Consider the following 19,166-nt stretch of genomic DNA (forward strand, 5'->3'; position numbering starts at 1 on the left):
AAGCATTTGTCCTGGCATGGTAGGGATGGCGATAGTATCATAGTGGCAATTCGCTCAGGCTAGAAAGCATACATTGGAGCCTGACCTTAGTTCAGTGTTTGCACAAGCAAGATTGCTTTCTCTCCCGGAAAGGCATTGATTCGATATCTGATGTGGTTGACGCTAATGGGAGTGTACTTTCATTTCTGCAAGCGGCTAATACTTTTGGTCGTGGTATGCATTATAGACATGCATGGCAGATTATTTAACATCTTATGGTTTCTAAATCTCCCATTCGGCCACTTTTTGTTGAGGATCGTCTCTCTGATTGGCATTATGATGGTTCTCCTATGCATTGCTTATGTGCCAGGTTATGAACGTTTGGCATGCTGAACTTCCCCTGAAAGAGCAATTGTTCATCGATGTCTTGTTGGAGTTCTCCCAAATGGCAATTTTCTTCATACCCAAAGAGTTGCTTCGTCACGATGCATTCGATGCACTGCAAGGTTTGAGACTATCCCGCATTTGGTGTGGTATTGCCCTCATACGCATTGGTTTGCTGGTTACATCTCTACATGCCTTCACACTCGTTTTGTTGGGATATCTTTTGGTGGATATTTCTGGCTTTTTGGAGTGCTTCTGCCAGTGCTTCGACTGTATGCATACTTTTTCGCTTGGGTTTGTTTTTGGGTGCTTTGAATAGTTTGGAGAGCTCGTACTCTTCTCATGTTTGAGCAGGTACAGGTGGATCATGTGTTCCTCTTTAAAACCTCTCTTTGTCAATCCCTTAAATTTGCCCAAGACTTGGATGAGCTCTCCTCCCTTCACTATGAGCTCTACTTTGACTGTTTTTGATTTTCCAGAAGTAAAGTTTTCTATTTTTTTTCCTCGTTTCGAGGTTTCCCATTAGTAATTCAATTTGACATTACCATAAAAAAGGGAAAATTACCAAAATACCTCTCTAATTTGATGAAATTCCCAAAATGCCCCTCATATTTTCAAAATTCCCAATCTGCCCATAAAATACACCTAAGATTTCCCAAAATACCCTTAAATAATTTGAAAATTCCCAAAATACCCCAAGTCCTAATTAAGCAAATTGGAGAGAAAATCGTTCATATGAATTCAAGCTTTCGACACCCAATGAAGGCAAGTCAAATCTCCGCTACATATACAACAAAATCGCAAGGAAAATGTGGTACGGCTTCCTAATACAAAATGAAGCCGAATCCCCGCTATAATCGGAAAGAAAATCCCTCACATGTTGAGAGTACCGCATTCAAGCTTTTGTCACAAAATGAAGACAAGTCAAATCTTCGCTACGTATAGAGCAAATCGCAAGGAAAATGTGGTATGGCTTTCTAATACAAAATGAAGCCAAATCCCCACTATAATCAGAAAGAAAATGCCTCACATGCATTCTGGTCTTCCAACACAAAATGACGCCAAATCCCAGCTACATATCAGAAAAATTGAAAAGAAAGTTCCTCCCACTCATTGTGACTTTCCCAGCTACAAAATAAAGCCACATCCCAGCTACATATTCAATCTGCAATTGGAGCTTTGCAAGAATGCTCATTGTGGCCAAGACCACCATAACGTGAGCATGTGAAAATACGCTTTTCCTTGAAGCGATCCTCAGTTCTAATATGAAGTTTTCTAGGACGCCCAGGTGGCCTACGTGTGGCAGGTGGTTTCAATTGATCACTAGCATCTTCACTTGCATCCACAATTGGACTTATGACACCACTATAAGTGTTGCAATAGGCCTGCAAAGCATATGCCTTATGTACATACGATTGAACACACTCTCTCTTGAAGAGAATAGCTGCAATAGCATGAGCACATGGAATTTCAAATGTTTGCCACTTATTACATGAGCATGACCTTGTACATACATCAACCACACATGTTTTTGTACTTGTCAAGATCTCAAAAACCATATCACTAGATGGCAATATTCGATATTGCAGAGCACTATTTCCAACCTCACGCAAATTCTTCTCTACGTTTGCAACCAATGCAAACTGTGCTCTATCTCCTAAAGACTCACATGCCTTCTTTCCCTCCATTCCACGTGCATAGATCCAAGCTTTTAGTTGGCGACGAATGATATCAAGCATAGATATGATAGGCTTATCTCTAGCCTCAAGCAACCATGCATTCAATGACTCAGCAATGTTGGATGTAAGATGCCCATAACGCTTTCCTTTAAAGTGTGTCGTCGCCCAATGAGAAGGGGGTGAAGTAGTAAAAAAGTAGTCCGTCGTGGCAGGACTTATAACTCTCATCCCTTGGATAGCCGTGTCTTAGTTGCTCATAGTGTTAGCATAAGCTGCTACCCAAAACAACCGAATAAATTCTCCATTGTTGCATTTCTTCTTGAGATTAGCATCCAAATGGCGCATACAATATGCATGCTCACATCCTGGAAAGACAAGCTCCACAGCTGGGATAAGACCTTTTTGCTTGTTTGATACAAAAGTAATCGCATTGACGCTCGCCATACAATCATGTACATTTTGCAAAAACCATACCCAATTGTCTTCATTTCCCGCATCTACAACACCAAATGCTATCGGAAACAAGCCCCCCATAGCATCAATCCCTGTGGCTTTCAACAAAGCACCAAGATATTTGCTTGTCAGGAATGTGCCATCCAACCCAATAAAGTCACGACAATGCGTGAAACCAGTGATGCATGCTCCGAACGCAAGAAACATTCGAAAAAAACGACCTTCAATGGTTTTCTACAAATGGGCCATAGTGCCCGGATTGCTAGCCACAAGCTTGTCGCAATAAGACTGAAGCTTTTCATAAGATTTTGCATGATCACCATGAATGATACCCAAAGCAAGTTGCTTCGCTTTCCAAGCAATCTTATACGAAATTGACACTCCAACTTTTTGACGCAAATCGGCCATGAGCTCCTTTGGCCTATACATTGGATGGTCTCGAAGTTTCTCTACATACCTTGTTGCAACCCACAGCTGTGGCTTCCTTGTTTCCAAGTTGTGAAGCACCACCAGAAGTGTGCTCATCATGAAATGCCTTGACCATACACCCAAGTCCACCAGAGACCAAAGACGCATGCAAGCGCCACATGCATCCCTCTGCCTTGCATACAACGGTATATCTGGATCAATCACGCTTAGCATGCCTAAGCTCCACATGAGACTTGATTGCTTGTTCTTGAACCTTTGAACGAAGCACATCGTGAGATCCAAATTGAGCACCAAGAGAAAGAGTTGCAGAGATGGTAGCATTATTCTCTGATGTATTTGCATTACTCTCAGCCATGGTTTCCCTCTTGTGTGTACCCGCAATACCACACTCGTTTACATACAAACAACAATGAGCTCTTGCATCAATCTGTATCCTGCACTATGCGGATGGACATTTGCCTTGCACATAGCCATTCCCATGCATCTCACAAAAGGCTCCCAACTAGTCTATGGAGAGAGATGCACTCAAGACGCCCTCGTTTTTGTGACCTGTCGACCTCAAGGGCCGTGTAAGCAGACAATGGCCTGCGTTGCTGCGACTCAGAGCTGGCTGCCTGTGTTGCTGGGACTCAGAGCTGGCGAGGACATTCGCGCAACAATCTTTCATGCTGCTCGCTAGTGAGTATGCTTGCGCGACAGTTTCCCTGTTGCTCGCTGTTTTTTGCACAGCTTCGGACGAAACCGTATGCTGAGAATACGAGGGGCTTTTTGGGAATTCTGAAAATACGAGGGGCGTTTGGGGAATTTTGGCAAATTGGAAGGGTATTTTGGTAATTTGCCCTAAAAAAAAAGGTGTGTGTGTGTGAGGCGCAATTTCTGCAATTACGTCTTCGTGTGCAGTTTCAGGCACATTTCGACCTCCGGCTGCTCTGCGTGAGGGGTGTGTGGGAGTGTGTGTGTAGATACTAGCTGCTGTGTGTGTGAGTGAATGTGTGAGGGTCGTCTACAGTTCTGGTGTCAACTGCAGAGAATCAGCCTATGCAAAAGTTTCTTCTGTCTTTGGTCAGTTCTACAGTGAATTGGGTTTCGGATCTCGTGCTGCATTCTTTTTCCAAATTTCTGTAGCATAGGTTCACATTATAGTACAGTTTGGTGTTTTGTACAGAGAAACTCAAAAAAAAAAAAGAGTCATAGTCTACTGTGTTCAAGTAGTGCCCTCTATTTGAAGAAGACCTTTGTCTGTAGAAAGTAAGGTGCTGGTTGAGAATGACAGAAGAAGCTGTATATAAGCGTAGGAAACAGGTTGACCTTTCCTCGATGGACGTTGCAAACATCATTAAAGAGTGTTTATCAAAGGATTTTGCAGATGCTCGGAATGCTTGGGAAGGCATGCAACCTGCTACTGAAGTGGTTATTCTGGTTCAATAGCTTATGGATCCGGTTGCACAATATGCGTTGAATGCGGTCAATATGTTTTTCCTTGGCAAGATGCCCTCGGCTCAAGGTGTAGGTCAATGGGCTGATTTTCTGTTGAAAAGACGAGCAATCCGAGGGGTGTATTTTGGCGCACGTTGGTTTTATGAGGTGTTATTGGTAGACATGGACGCTCGTTCGTGTTCGGAAATGTCGCCTTTAGATGCCTAGTTTGGGTGGAAATAGTCGGATTTCCACGGACCTGGAAGCATTTTTTGCCTCTTCTAGCTGTTCAGTTGGGCAAAGTGATATGCCCCCCAAACTCGGATGAGGGGGGTTATGAGAGCGACAAAGAAACATCTTCATGTAGTGATGGTAGGGAGAGCACTGATGATGAATTAAGGTCTTTTATCCTTGTCGAGCTTAAAGACAAGGAGGCAATTCATCACAATCTGGAAGCCTTGGAAGTCAAAGCCAGGTTTGAAGAGAGTGATAGTGAGACAGAGAGCACTTGTGACCTATCATCAAGTGGAATTGATATTGAGGTTATGCATGAAGAGGCAAATGGTTTGACTGTTTCGGAAACTATGTATGACGTTGTGTATGAGGATGCTTTGGATCTTAACTCACGGCAAGAGGGAGGGCAATGCCTTGTCTCCCATGAGATGTATGTGCAACCAGTGGTAGAGAAGAATGAGAATGCTCTAGTTGAAGAGGCTATGAGCTTTTGTGATGATGAGAGTGTATATGAAGTGGTACAGGTTGAGGGTTTGTATGATGGTGCAGTTGATGATATCGGTTTTTTTGATAGCCTCATGCCTGAAGCAGGTGATGGTGTATCCCTCTCTTCTTCCTTTGATACTGGCATGCCGGAAGATGTAACTAGTGAGTTTTTTGACTGTCTTCTTGATGAAGAAATGCATCTTGAGAAAATTATGGGTGCTTCATGGAAAAATGATGCTTGTGCAGATGTATCCAATGTGTTTAGGGGCTTGGTATGCCTCTTTGCAGGGATATATGCTTTTCAATGCCTTTTGAGGACTACTTTTGTTACTCATGGTGACGCTACAAATGTTACCAAGGCTTCCAAGGGCCATATGCCCTATGTTGGCCCGAATGTAGGTGTTGTGCAGGGGATAACAAAGAAGAAAATTTTATGATGCACATGCAGGTCTATGGCAAAGTAATTGATGGTTTTTTTGGTGCAAGGTTGGTGTATGGCATCTTTACCGGGTTTCCTTGAGAGCCAAGTGGAAGTTTGATTAAGCTTTTGATGCATGGAAGACCAAGCTGTTTTGTGTGGGATCCAGGTGGAGTGAGCATTTACTAGTGTTGCTGCTGAGCATGAATGCTCTAGCAGGCTAGGGGGGTTGGCAAACTATGATAGGAGTTTTCTTGCTTGAAGTTTGCCAGCTCATGTATATATGGTGTGCTCGCTTTTTCGACTTTTGAGTGTGATATGGTTGCTTGTACAGTGCTGGGCAAGGCCAATCTTGGATGTATGCTCTTGGTTATGGTCTACAACTTGCCATTTGACCAAGTTTGCAAAGGAATTAATGCACTTTAAGCTTGACAAAGGTCTTTAGTCTCTATACAAGGCCTCAATGCGGAATGTTCACCTCGATGTCATTATCCATTGTTTGTGTTTGGATAGGGGTGACTGAGAGTCGACGAGCCGTCATTTAGGTTATGCTACATGGGAGCTACGTTGGGCATGCTTCGTTGGCATTGTCAATGCATTTGGTGGGGCTAATAAATTGAACTTGATGCACTTGTCAAGTTAGTGGCCAAGGTTAGTGAGATTAAAGCTCAATGGCTCTGATGCATGGGAAACTTGGGTGTCAGGTGGGTAAAAAGCAATGTTTTGGTGGGACTCGACCCTTGTTTGAAATAAAAGGAAATTCAAATGGTTTTTTTCGGGAGGCCGTCTGTAATGATTGGGAGCATGGGCTGCCTACTGACGGGTTGAAGTCTCTCGAGACCACACTGGGCAAACGAGTTGAAGGGAAGAACGCGGGGTTAGAGAGAGGGGAGGACTGCAGAGAAGGCAAAAAAGCCTGCAGGAGCTTGCAAAAGAAAGGAGCAGCAGGGGGCCGCCTGTAATAATGGAGAGCGTGGGTGGCACGTGAGCAGCCGCCATTGAGGAAGCTGGAGGCGGGACTTTGGGGGCCGACTTGCGCAGGCTGCTACAGTACGAAGAGGAGCTGCAATCAAGAAGTGAGAGGGGGAGGCCAGAGGCTCTCAAAGCCAGGCTTGGCAACCATAGGAAGGGAAGCCAGGCTTGCGAGGAAGCACATATAAGGGGCCGGGGAGAAGGTGGCCGTACTCAAGGAAGCTGGGAGTGCACTGAGAAGCCTAAAGACGGAGCCGGCCATGCCAAGCAGAGGCAGGAGGAGGGCAATGCTCTCGTAGCACTGACGTAGAAGGAGCTTGCCGAGAGAGAGAAGCGAGAGGGGGGTTAAAAGCTCTCAAGTCCGTGGATCTACAAAGGTTAAGGAGGGGGATTAAGCATTGCTCAAAAGTCGGTGGGCCTGAGAGGTAGGGAGAGAAGCAATCCAAGACATGGAGAAAATCGATAACTGACACAGGGGAAACAAGCAAATAAGGAGGCAAGTTTGCAGGAGGCAAGAAGCCGACAAGAGATCAGTACGGGTGTAGAAGCTGGAAGAGCTGGTCCACGCCAATATTTAGCGGGTAGCAGAATTACACGGTCGTCGGCCAAGGAGCTGCAGGTTCCATGGGTTTAGGTGGTGATGCCTCAAGCAGGAAAAGGGAGTACAGTTTCCAATTGGAGTTTTATGCTGCCGTATAATTAGAGCTGATGGCCGCCATCTGTAAACTGTCTCGAAGGTCGTGTGTAGTAGGAAAAAACGCTACTGTGTGGAAGCTCTGGAGCGCTAGCAAACTAGGGGAAAAGGTGACGTGCAAGGGAAGCTGTCGAGCTGCAGGGGGGTTACCATTTAAAGCTTGAAGCGGGTCAGCTTGTCCGGGCTTTCTCTTTCTCTTTCTCTCCCCCTCTACTTCTCTCGATATATATATATATATATATATATATATATATATATATATATATATATATATATATATATATATATATATATATATATATATATATATATATATATATATATATATATATATATATATATGTGCTCAGTTGAAGAGTAGCGGCAAGACGTACCAAGCCGGCTCTTGTTGAAGTTTCTTTCCGTGTCCGCCTACTGGTTCCATTTGAATATAAGTGTTACGAAGTCATCCACGTGGTGTTTGAAAGGTTAGCTTTGGTACTTCGAACTGGCAGAGAGGCCTAGCTATAGAGGTTTTGTGTCTTGGCTTTCTTCTGTCAACGGCTTTGGGCTTTAGGTCCAGAATGTGTCGGGTGGTCTATTTTCTTTATGAGCATAGTCAATCTGCTGGAATTCTTGATGGTGAGCTGACTCGGTTATGGGATCTTGGTAGATCGGTCAGGCAAGGATGCCCTTTGAGTGCTATGTTGAATGCTATCGCTACACATTTTCTGTTGTTGTATTTGGAATCCTTAAAGGGATCTGGCCATTTGCATGGATTGGAACTGCCGTCTTGAGATCATTTTGTGGCACAAGCGTATGCGGATGACTCCATGTTTTGGCCTAGAAATACACTTGAGGATTTTCAATGTATCATGGAAGCACTGCATGTTTATGGGTTGACTGCAAGTCTGAAAGTGAATTTTCGAAAATCTAAATGGTTACCGTTGCATCAAATGGATTGGCCCTCTGTATTATAGCCAGGTGAGATAGTGAAGCCTGATCAAAATGTGAGGCATCTTGGATATCCGCTGGCTTGGTCAGTTAGTAATGTAAAATTGTTGGATTGGGTTGAGAATAAAGAGGACTAAATTACACTATTGGAAATTGTCTACTTGGCCGCTACATGTAAGACTCAGAATAGTGCAGTCCATCTTGGTGGCATACATGCAATTTTTCCTAGCAATGTAGCATTGGTCACCCCGACGTCTTCCCGCCTTTATGTCTCAGATTCTGGAGCACTTCTGGTCTACTTCCTCTCAGAAAAAGGACTTGCATTTGCTCGTGATGGATTATGTACTCGAAAGCGTTGTGGTGGTTTGAATATTCTGCATTTGCGTTCTCATGTTACAGCAAGGAAGTCCACTGTTGTTGGTGCTGGTTGAGCAAAAGAAGCCCTGGATGCAGATGTTTGCATTTCTGTGCTCTCATGCCGTTTCTACACCCGCCTTTGGTCATTGGCAGCCGTCGTATTGGGATGTGGTTTTTGGTAAGTTTGAAGCCACAATACTTGGATGCCCCTTTGCTTCTAGTTTTGTAGCGGATTGGAAATTGGTCACGTAGGAATTGTTATGGCATGGCAGAGATGAGGCCTCTGGAAACTCACTTCGATTGGAGAGAATACAGTGGAGTCGAGTTTTTGATTAAACTCTTGTTCAATGCTCTCCTAGACAAGCCTATTTTCTCTCCAGAAAGGTATTGACAGGATAACTGATGTGACGGACAGTAATGGACAGGTGCTCTCATTCAGATAGGTTGCTCTTACCTTCGGGCTTGGGATGCACTACAGGCGCATGTGGGACACCATTAAGGATTTGGTTGACTCGATATCTCTTGTTCCGCCGTTGGTTGCGGAGAATTGAATTTGTGATTGGACCTATGCTGGTTCTGCAAAGAAAGTGTACTGCCATTTGCAGTCATCTTCTTGGATCCATGAACACTGCAATAAGGTATGGAATATGAACAAGAGTGTTACATGGTGGCAGAGTAAAGTTATGAAAGTGTGGCATGCTAAGCTGCCTTTGAAAGAGCGACTGTTTATGTGGAGATGCATTGTTGGGTGTCACGTGACACATCCCAACCCTATGTGTCCGTGGACAAGTTACACCATAGCAGTGTTTCCGTCAAGTCCAGTCAAGTTAGATTAGAAGTGATCTGGCACTTTTGTGAGTCTATTCGTAGACCGTGCATGCCCAGTCACTCAATGTAGATGCATATCCTCTGGTTGCACACTGCATAAGCATAAGCATTTCCATTAGATTCCATCAGAGTCAGTTTGGGGATTTTTCAGATGACTTTATCCCATTTTTCCCTATTTTTAACATTTTTCACTTATTTATTAAGTGACTTTTGTTGGGTACTCAGTAGGGCAAATTGGGTAAGTTAATATATAAGCAAACCCAAGTTAGCACAAATTGGCAGATGAGCAAAGGCACAGCAGGCTTCCCCAAGCAACAGGTGTCCAACCCTCTCTCAGCAAGACCCTCTCCAACCTTGGCGAGGCCACTCCCCTTCCACCAGCGTTTTCAGCCATTGCCACAGTGCTCCCTTCCATTGGCGTTTTCTAGCCCAGCCATCGCCACCCCATGTCCCTTCATGCCTGGCGTTTTCACTATCCATTGGCAGCAGCACTAGGACTTCACTAACGCTAGCATTCAGTTGCAGATCATTGGCGTTTTCAGCCCCAAAACGCTGCAAAGAGTTCAGCCTTTAAACCTGCAGTAAGACCAGCAATTTATCATCATTTCAGCCCTTCAAAAATTCTGCAGATCCTCAGTGTTTTCAGCCGGCAACTAATCCTTCAAAAACGCAGCAGAACCTTAGAATCCAACGTTTTCTTCAGCCTTAAAGCATCAGCAAAAGCAGGGAATTTCAGCCACGATATCAGCCCCCAAAATCACCGATTCTCAGCCTTTAAGCCATTGTGGACAGCAGATATCAGGAGATCCAGATCAGCCCTAGAGTCATCACCATCGTCGTCATCGGCATAGTCCAAGTTGCATCAGTCCATTGCATTCGCATTGTACACTTTTGTGCAATCAAGTAGACCACTCTCGCCGACGAGAGTGGGGCCTTCGGAGGAGGGTTTTACAACCTCTCGGTGTCGTATCTCTTCTCTCTCCTTCTCTTAGTCTCATTCACTTGCACTCACAATATCCACTCACTTTGTTGGTGATCACAACACTCTCCATAAGACGGAAAGCTCTCTCTTTCCCTAAGAACTAAAAGGAACCTTGAGCAAATAAAGTTCACTAATCTTGAGAAAATACAACATTCATTCCGCTGCACCTTACATTGGGGTTCTCTTGATTGGCAAATTTTTGCGATCCCGATAATTGGCGTGTTCGTGATGTGTTCGTTGTGGTGCAGCCGTTGAGAACATTCGCCATTTATTGTGGTCTTGTTCTCGTATGCAACAGTTTGTGGATTGCATCTCTGCAGCTCTTCGCTCGTGTTTCCTTGGCATGCATTTCGGTAGATCTTTCTCGATCTTTAGAGTGCTTCCGCCATTGGTTCGACTGTATGCATACTTTTTCGGCTGGGTTAGATTCTGGGTGCTATGGACAGTGTGGAGAGCACGCAATTTCCTCATGTTTCAGCAGATCCAAGTGGAGTATGTTTCCTTCTTCAAGTCATCTCTCCGACAGTCTCTTCAAGTTGCCTATGACTTGGATGAGCTCCCCCCTGTTCATTACGAGCTCTACTTTCACTGTTTTTGATTTCCTGTTTGTAGTATTTTCTATGGGTTTTCCTCGCCTTGAGGTTTCCCATTGGTAATTCAATCTGACATCACTAAAAAAGTGTGCACGCGAGCGCGCGAGCGCGTGTGTGTGTGTGTGTGTGTGTGTGAGAGAGAGAGAGAGAGAGAGAGAGAGAGAGAGAGAGAGAGAGAGAGAGAGAGAGAGAGATATGAAATGAAATGTTAACGTCTCCAAAAGGCCAAAATGACCTATGAGACCAAACTGTTACAAAATTGTGAATCTGATACCATGTCTGGGTACAAAAAGACTAGAACAAAAATACTACTACTAGAGAGAGATTACCAAATTGACATTACCAAAATTCAATTTGACATTACCAAAAAAAAAAAAAAGTGTGTGTGTGTGTGTGTGAGAGAGAGAGAGAGAGAGAGAGAGAGAGAGAGAGAGAGAGATTTTAATGCATGCGTGCACACATACCAATCTTGCATGCATACCTAAACTTGTATTATTTGTTGAAAGAACTGGCATCCTGGTTACTAAGCTTGCCTTACATTTGCAGGAAGTTGGCTTCATGCCGGTTATCATTTGACAACTTCTATAGCGGCTCCAGCATTACTAAGCTTGCCTTCTGCATTTGCGGGACTTGGATGGGTAGCAGGGGTGTTGATTCTCTTTGTTGATGCTGCACTTACCTTCTATGGCTACTGTCTGCTCTCTAGAGTTCTTGAGCAACTAGCCTCTGTTGGCCGTCGTCATATACGATTTCGTGATCTGGCCCAGGATGTTTTAGGTATGCTTACTTTGACAGTAACATATAATATGCATCTTTACTTTTTCTGATTAGCCTGTTTACCTTTCCTACAATCATAATCTGACCTGTCATGTTTTAGGTATGCTTTTACAATCCCATTTTTTTTTTTATTAGCCTGTTTCCAACAATCATGATCTGACGCATCATGTTTTAGGTATGCTTTTACATTTGCATTTTTTATGCATCGTTTTTCTGTCTCTAATTTTTGTTTCCACACGCTGCAGTTGAATTTAGAAAAATAAATCATGATACCTCTGTTATATATATTTACATAATTAATTTTCATATTGTGCAAGTATGGAAGAAAGAGATAGAGAACAAATTTTACTTATGAATTTCACTCTTGATATGGTGCTAATGTCAGCTCTTTGATTGATATACACATGAATAAGTAAGTGCAACATGCGTAAATAAATCCTAATGTGTACCTTCAGTCTTTGCCTTATCTGTTTGGATTATGGTCAATAGATTATCGGCTTGGGTACAGCGACTTGTGAATGTCTTTTTGTGCTACTTTTCTCAGTCTAGTGATGTATGTTGACACAGTAACTCACAACCATTTGCTCAGCTAAAATCATATACAAACTGGCTGGCAACCTTCAGTTGGCCCAGTCTGTTCCTTCTCAAAGCGCCCTATGGTTCTTTTGCTTATTCTTGTCTGTAGACATACAAGACTGTAGTCAGAAATAGAGATTTGGCCATTTTAAAAGGGTGTTCAATGAGATGAGAGCGATTCAACAACTAGGCATTTTGTGATATGTGAGAAACAGGTAAAAATTTGGTAGACACAGAGCCTTTGGCTGGTTGTATGTTGTGAAAAACAGGCTAATGCTATTGACACAAGTCATCGCATTCAGGAAAAGGTGGTCATTCTCAATGCTTGCATGCTGATGTTATGATTTTGGGCTCAACACAGACACAATATGTCACAAAAACAAATCCCATTTTTCCTATTCAGTTGCTTATCCATCCATTTTCTCCCTGGCCATTTTTCCTTTGTTTTGTTGCCAAGAAACATATCTCAGTATGAATGTAGGATCACAATGTTTATGAGAAGAGAGTGTGGACAAGCCATCAATGAGTGGTGGAAATTGTGGACATGAAACTTAAAACGAAACATTCTCCCATAGATCAGGTGTGTACGATCAAATTGCTTCTCTTCAGCTCCTCTTCCCTTGAAGAGAGAGTGAAAAATTGCTCCATTCACCCTAAATGTGTCAACGGCAGTTCTCCATATCTTCATGAAACCTCACAGGTATTGACTAGGGTCCTATATGAATCTCATTCCGCACTTTGCACCACCCATTGTTACAATACCTAACAGTTACAATACATCTATGCAGCTTATGGGATGCTACCAAATATGCTCCAGTGCACAAGATTGACCCTGCGGATAAACCATTAAACTGTAGCAGCAGCCTCCTATAAGAGTTTGGTACCTAGGTTGGGTTTTTTGGCATTCTGATGATTCACGCCACTAACAACTTAGGCAATGCATATCAAGGAATTGAATTTGATAAAATACCTATTCACATGTTGGCATTAGCACAATACACTAGGATCTCATCATTACGCACACTGACACTAGAAAAGCTTTCAACATTACACACTAGGAGTTGTTAGTTCAAGAAAACTACTTAGGACTACAACTCTCTCCTCAAATAGTCATGCACAAGAAGTGAAAAGATTTATGAGGCCATAGGCTCATTCTTTGGCATGCTTTTGGACGAAGATGCAAAGAATGGAGTACCGGCTTTTACTGTGTTGATGCAATATAAAGAAATACCGAAAGGGGCGCCAAGGTTTGGAGCCAATACTCTTTGGGGTGGAAGTCCGCCACTCCGTGTCGCGTGTCGTCTCTCTCTTTTAGTTAAGTTGTTATTGAAGTGCTAAAAGTCCGTTCAGTCCGTTCTTTTCTATTGGCACGTGGTGACCATCTTGTGACAGTGGTATCATAGCATCAGGCGTGTGCTTTTTTGAAAGCATACCGGCCCCACAAAAGAGCAGACAGAGCAAATTAGAGACTATTGGAATTTTATTTGAAGTATCTTCGGGTCCCGACCCTAGACTTATTAGCCACTCCCACCCTTACTTCATCGCGCATTGGGCGCGCCCCCGTCTTCACCGCTCATGTCTTATAGGGCATAAGCTAAAAAGATCACTTGTAAGAGAAGGATCCAAGATTTGTTTCGAGTCTCTGTTTTTCTCAAAAGCAGTGCCATATAGATGTTGATGTCTATAGCTACCAAGCTGCACACTCCAAGGACTTGGCAAACTTTCAAGAAAATTTTTGCCCGAAGTTATATGGTTTCTGACATCTTTCTTCAGAGTGCAGCTTCTGGCAGAGTGGAGTATCGTGAAACGCTTGCCATGGAAACCCTAGCAGATTATAACTTGAAATTTCTCGACATCTCTTAGTAGGTGTCTCTTTTCGAGCTAAAAACCTTGGAGGTTGAATGTGATTGCTATGTTTTTGGACTAAATCACCGCCAGAGGAACACTGTCTGTCCAAAGAGTTGATAGGCCATGCTATGGTTGTCTACGACCTTATAGAAGGAACCTAACACTAATTTTTGATGCATGGAAAGTCAGTCAATTTTTCGAGCTCGATCGACGTCGAGATTTCTTTTTAAGTTTGAGTTTTGTTTGAACTTGTTTGGTGATCCTGCTTGGCATTTGTTTGAAATGGATGGTATTTGTTTTGAACCTGTTTTGGTGCCGATTTGAAATGTTTGACTCTGGTTTTAATACTGGTTTCATTGATTGGTGATTTTTACTTCTGGGTGGAGTAGTGAGAAATGCTGTTTTGGTATTGTTTGAACCTCGGAACGACGCAGACGGGATTTCTGGGGAGCGTTTGGTTGTATGCTTGAAAAATATTGTTGTTGTGACTCCCGGCTTGGACCTGGATGGTTATGCGGGATGAGTATTAAGAAGTTTGAGCACTCAGCACCTCCAAACAACGCAGGCTGCGGTCTGGGGGGCGTTTGATTGTAAAAGGCCTCTATATCTCCTGGCCCGGACCTTTTTAGGTTATGCGGGAAGAGTGATGAGGGAGTCGTTGAAGATATCCCGGCTCGGACCTTGTTAGGTTATACGGGAGGAGTGTTCATTGGCGACTTTATGTTTCTATGTCTTGTAACATGCATATGTGAGCATTTATGTTGCATTGTGATGTGCCAACCACTGAATATTCCTAATTGAATGAGATTGCCTGGGTGTGTAATTTTAGTGCATCAAGACACCTGTGGAAGATAAGTGCGGTCTGGGTGTGATGGCTAATTTTACTACACCGGAATATCAAGAGTTCCGATCTGGACGAAAGGAGAAGCCAACTCCTGATCAAAAGAGCCGAAAGGAGAAGCCAACTCCTTGATCAAAAGAGCCGAAAAGAGAAGCCAACTCCTTGATCAAAAGAGCCGAAAGGAGAGGCCAACTCCTTGATCAAAAGAGCCGAAAGGAGAAGCAACTCCTTAACAAAAAAAGAGCAAATTGATTGTCCCTCAGATTGTCCCTCGGAACGTCCCTCGGAAATTTTTGAGCTAACTTGAGTTGTTTTGCAGATATACTGTAAACGTGGACGATTACTCTCTTTGAAGAAGGGGGGATGTCACAAACTGCTGACGTGTCAAGTCAGTGAAGAATACAGCCAACCTTGAGATCAAGGCCGAGGGGCCTAAACCCTAAGAAGCAGAAGCAGAGTAGAAGGAGATGACTTGGCAGCTGTACGGATTCGCGGAATTCATGCTAACAGGCTGTACGGAAAACCCGGATTTCGCATTGGACTGCTCACGTGGCAGACTGTACGGATCTCCGCAATTTGTGCTGACATGATGACGTGGCAGACTGTACGGATTTTTGTGTTTTGTGCTGACTGCTGACGTGGCAACTATACGGATTTCCGTGATTTACGCTGGCATCACTTTTGAACCAGATGCTTTTGAGTTTGAAGGCTTTTCATGTAAATTGCTTTTGAGCCTAGGGCCTTTAGATATGAGGCCATGGGCTCATTCTTTGGTATGCTTTTGGACAAAGATGCAAAGGATGGAGTATCGGCTTGTATTGTGTTGATGAAATATAAAGAAATACCGAAAGGACGGCAAGGTTTGGGGCCAATACTCTCTGGGGTGGAATTCCGCCACTCCATGTCGCGTGTCGTCTCTCTCTTTCAGTTCAGTTGTTATTGAAGTGCTAAAAGTCTGTTTTAGTGTGTTCTTTTCTATTGGCACGTGGTGCCCGTCTTGTGACATAGGCCACTTAGGCCACTATGGCCTTCAAGTGGGAGATTGTAAGGGTGCAGGCCATATTGGCCGGGCGCTAGGCGCCGCCCATCTGTACACTAACCTTATTCTTTAATAACTAAAGCAATAAGGAGCAATGGTATGATTATCCACTATAGCTCCACCCACACAAAGCGTACTTTCTTGTACCACGCACTCTTGCACACCAGCACGCGTACGCATCCGCTCCAACTTGGCCCGCACAGCTTGGTAGTTATAGACATCCACCACTTCATGGCACTACCTCTGGGAAAAACAACGGCTTGAAAAATCTTTGATTCTTCTCTTGCAAGTGATCTTTATGGCTTGTGCCCTGTAAGACAGTGAGATGAAGATGGGAGCGTGCCCGATGTGCGATGGAGTAAGGGTGGGAGTGTCTGACGAGTCCGGGGTGGGGACACGAAGATTCTCCAATAAAAATTCTGGTGAAACTTGAGAGCGCCATCTTGCTCTGCCTCCTCTTTGGTAGGACCGGTTTGCTTTCAGAAAAGCACACGCCTGAAGCTCTGATACCACTGTCACGAGGACGGGCACCACATGCCAACGAAAAAGAACAGACTAAAGAAGTTTAAGCACTTCAAATAACACTAAACTGAAAGAGATGCTCGACACACGAGACGGGGAGTGGCGGAGTTCCACCCCAGAGGGCACAATCCCCAAACCTTGCTGCCCCTTTCGGTACACCTTGGTGCCCCTTTTGGTATTTCTTTATATTGCTTTGAACTCAGTACAATGGAGGTACTCTATCCTTTGCACCTCTACGCGGGAGCGTACAAGAGAATGAGCCCTTGGTTCATATTTAAAGGCCCTTGGCCTCTCAAAAGCAGTTACATGAAAAGCTTCAAGTTCTAAAAGCATCTGGCCTCCCAAAAGCAACCAGCACAAAACACAGTCCGCCAGGTCATCAGCCAGCATCGTAAAACGCGGAAGTCCGTATAGGCTGCCACATGGCACTGTAATGCAAAACACGGACGTCCATACAACTGCCATGTCATCAAGCTCCACTCAAATCTTTGTGTGTGTGTGTGTGTGGGTCTCGCTTTATTTAATCTCTTTAGGTCGTGGGCCGCATCGGCCGGGGTCCCATAAGTTGGTGGGAGCCTCTTCAGAAAAGGCCACTCGGCAAGACTTTGCAAGTTGGTAAAACTTCTTCGAAAAACGGCTTAAGTATCTCACATCCAACCAAGTACAAACCTTTAAAGAGCACAGAAGATGTTTTTATTATGGTGAGAAAGGACACGTGAAGATCGACTCCACTGTTCGGCAACAACGACAGGACCAAGCATCTCCGAACGAAGCCACTCCACCGAGCTCGAATTCTATTCTTGATGTTCAAGGGAATATGGAAACGGAAAAAGGGAAGCTTCGGCTTCTAAAGGGCTGGGAATCACTGAATAACTAGCGAGTATTGATCCTTTATGATCCATGGTCAATGGACAACTTTATCTCATTGGATAATGCAGAACGCTTGGGCCTCAGACCGGCTCAGCTTGGATCCGAATTGGCATTTGAAGGATTCACTACCAATGAAACTCCCTTGCAAGGAGAGCTCAATCTTCGGATTGGCCGCTACAAGGATTGCAAATCATTTTTGTTGGCACCCATCGAGGGATATGATATCATCTTGGTTATGCCATGGCACTTCCATATGCAACCAGTCCCAGAGCATGTAGAAAAGATCCTCGCTTTTGAGCAAGAGGGCAAGAACATTAAATTTTTTGTTGATGTTGGGGATTGGCTATTCCCTATTGTAAGCCATATCTCCATTAAAAAGGAATAAATAAGTGCATTTTTGCTTACTTGATTTTCTCACGAGAAAAGGATAAAACTAACAAGGGTTAGCTCTCTAGTTTGGAAATTATACGTTTCCAATTTATTGAGAGATATTCGGACTGTTACATGGACGCTCTTTTGGATAGGCTACCTGCGGAACTTCTGGAAGATCACAACATTGATCTCGTACCGGGTAGCTCTCCTCCTAACCAACCCCCTTACAGGGTAAGTCTTGCTCAACAAGAGGAAATTTTGAAGCAAGTTAACGAGCTTCTGGTAAAGGGTCTAGTACGATCGAGTATTTCGTCTTATTGCTCTCCAGTTTTACTGGTGCAAAAGAAAGATGGCACATTTCGAATGTGCATAGACTACCGATCTGTAAACAAGGTCACTATTAAGAATTGATTTCCGATACCTCGGATTGATGATATTCTCGATAAGTTACAGGGTGCAAGCATCTTTAGTCGCATAGACTTAAAGAGCGGGTATGATCAGATACCAATCGCCCCTAAGGATGTCCTTAGACTGCTTTTTGTGCTACCTTTATACCCTACGAATCCTTGGTAATGCCTTTTGGCTTGACCAATGCTCTTGCCACATTCAATCAAATGATGGATCGAATTTTCAGCCCACACCGAGCTTTTATAGGAGTATTCTTTGATGACATACTCCTCTTTCGAAGACAGAGAAGGAACTTCGGAAGCGCTTGGATACAGTGTTTTAGGAACTGCGAAAGCATGAGTTCCATGTAAATGCAAAGAAAAGCGAGTTCTTTCTCATGGAGATACACTATCTCGACCATATAGTCTCTCACAACCAAGTGAGTATGGATCCCGCAAAGATCAAGGTGGTACAAGACTGGCCAACTCCCACTACTTGTACATGATGTACGTAGCTTTTTGAAATCGTGTTCTTATATCGGACGGAGGTTTATCTGACGCCTTGCTCATGTAACAAGACCACTTCATAACCTAACGAGGAAAAAGATTCCCTTTAGATGGGGACCGAGACAACAAGATTTCTTTGATAGGCTCAAGTATTTATTAAGCCATGGTCCTATATTGATAGTGCCAGATTTAAGGAAACCATTCAAGGTTCAGTGCGATGCTTCAAGTGATTGCAACGGTGCAGTGCTTAACCAAGAATCCCATGAAGTGGCTTATGAAAGTGGACGACTTAAGGATGCAAAATTGCATACCTTGATCTACGAGAAGGAACTTATGGCTGTAATTCATGTTGTGTCTACTTGGCATTATTTTCTAGGACTCGAGCCAACTTCTTGTCCATGTTTCACTTCCAGGTCTGTCACAAAGTGATGACGTGGCGGACAGCAGAAACCCTAAAATTCTTGCAAACCCTAATTTCTGCCAAAAACCCTAATTTGCGGAAATCGCGGAGGCGGATTATTAAAAAAAAATAAAAATATATATATTTTTTGGGAAATTTTGAGCGACGCAAATCTCAGCTTTTCGCTTTGA

At 43.7% G+C, this 19,166-nt stretch overlaps 2 protein-coding genes and 1 pseudogene across 4 annotated transcripts in view; 1 reads left to right on the forward strand and 2 right to left on the reverse strand.

Annotated features, from left to right (window-relative positions):
• The window catches only part of LOC147424564 (GABA transporter 1-like), a 115,611-nt gene that overhangs the window by 13,860 nt on the left and 82,585 nt on the right, over positions 1-19,166 (forward strand). For all 3 annotated transcript variants that reach the window (XM_086500154.1, XM_086500153.1, XM_086500152.1), the window contains exon 2: positions 11,384-11,614. In XM_086500154.1, coding sequence (XP_086356280.1) covers positions 11,384-11,614 — 231 coding nt within the window. The remainder of the gene's footprint in view (positions 1-11,383; positions 11,615-19,166) is intronic.
• On the reverse strand, positions 1,524-2,051 carry LOC147424565 (uncharacterized). Its single transcript, XM_086500556.1, has 2 exons — positions 1,878-2,051; positions 1,524-1,748 (listed from the first exon to the last, which is right to left on the reverse strand). Exons 1-2 carry the CDS (start codon positions 2,049-2,051, stop codon positions 1,524-1,526), a joined length of 399 nt encoding a protein of 132 aa, XP_086356682.1.
• LOC147424566 (uncharacterized) lies at positions 2,730-3,279 on the reverse strand (annotated as a pseudogene).

The sequence above is a fragment of the Adiantum capillus-veneris genome, chromosome 25 (assembly GCF_014529385.1).
Source record: "Adiantum capillus-veneris isolate H3 chromosome 25, ASM1452938v2, whole genome shotgun sequence".
NCBI classification, from domain to species: Eukaryota; Viridiplantae; Streptophyta; class Polypodiopsida; order Polypodiales; family Pteridaceae; genus Adiantum; species Adiantum capillus-veneris.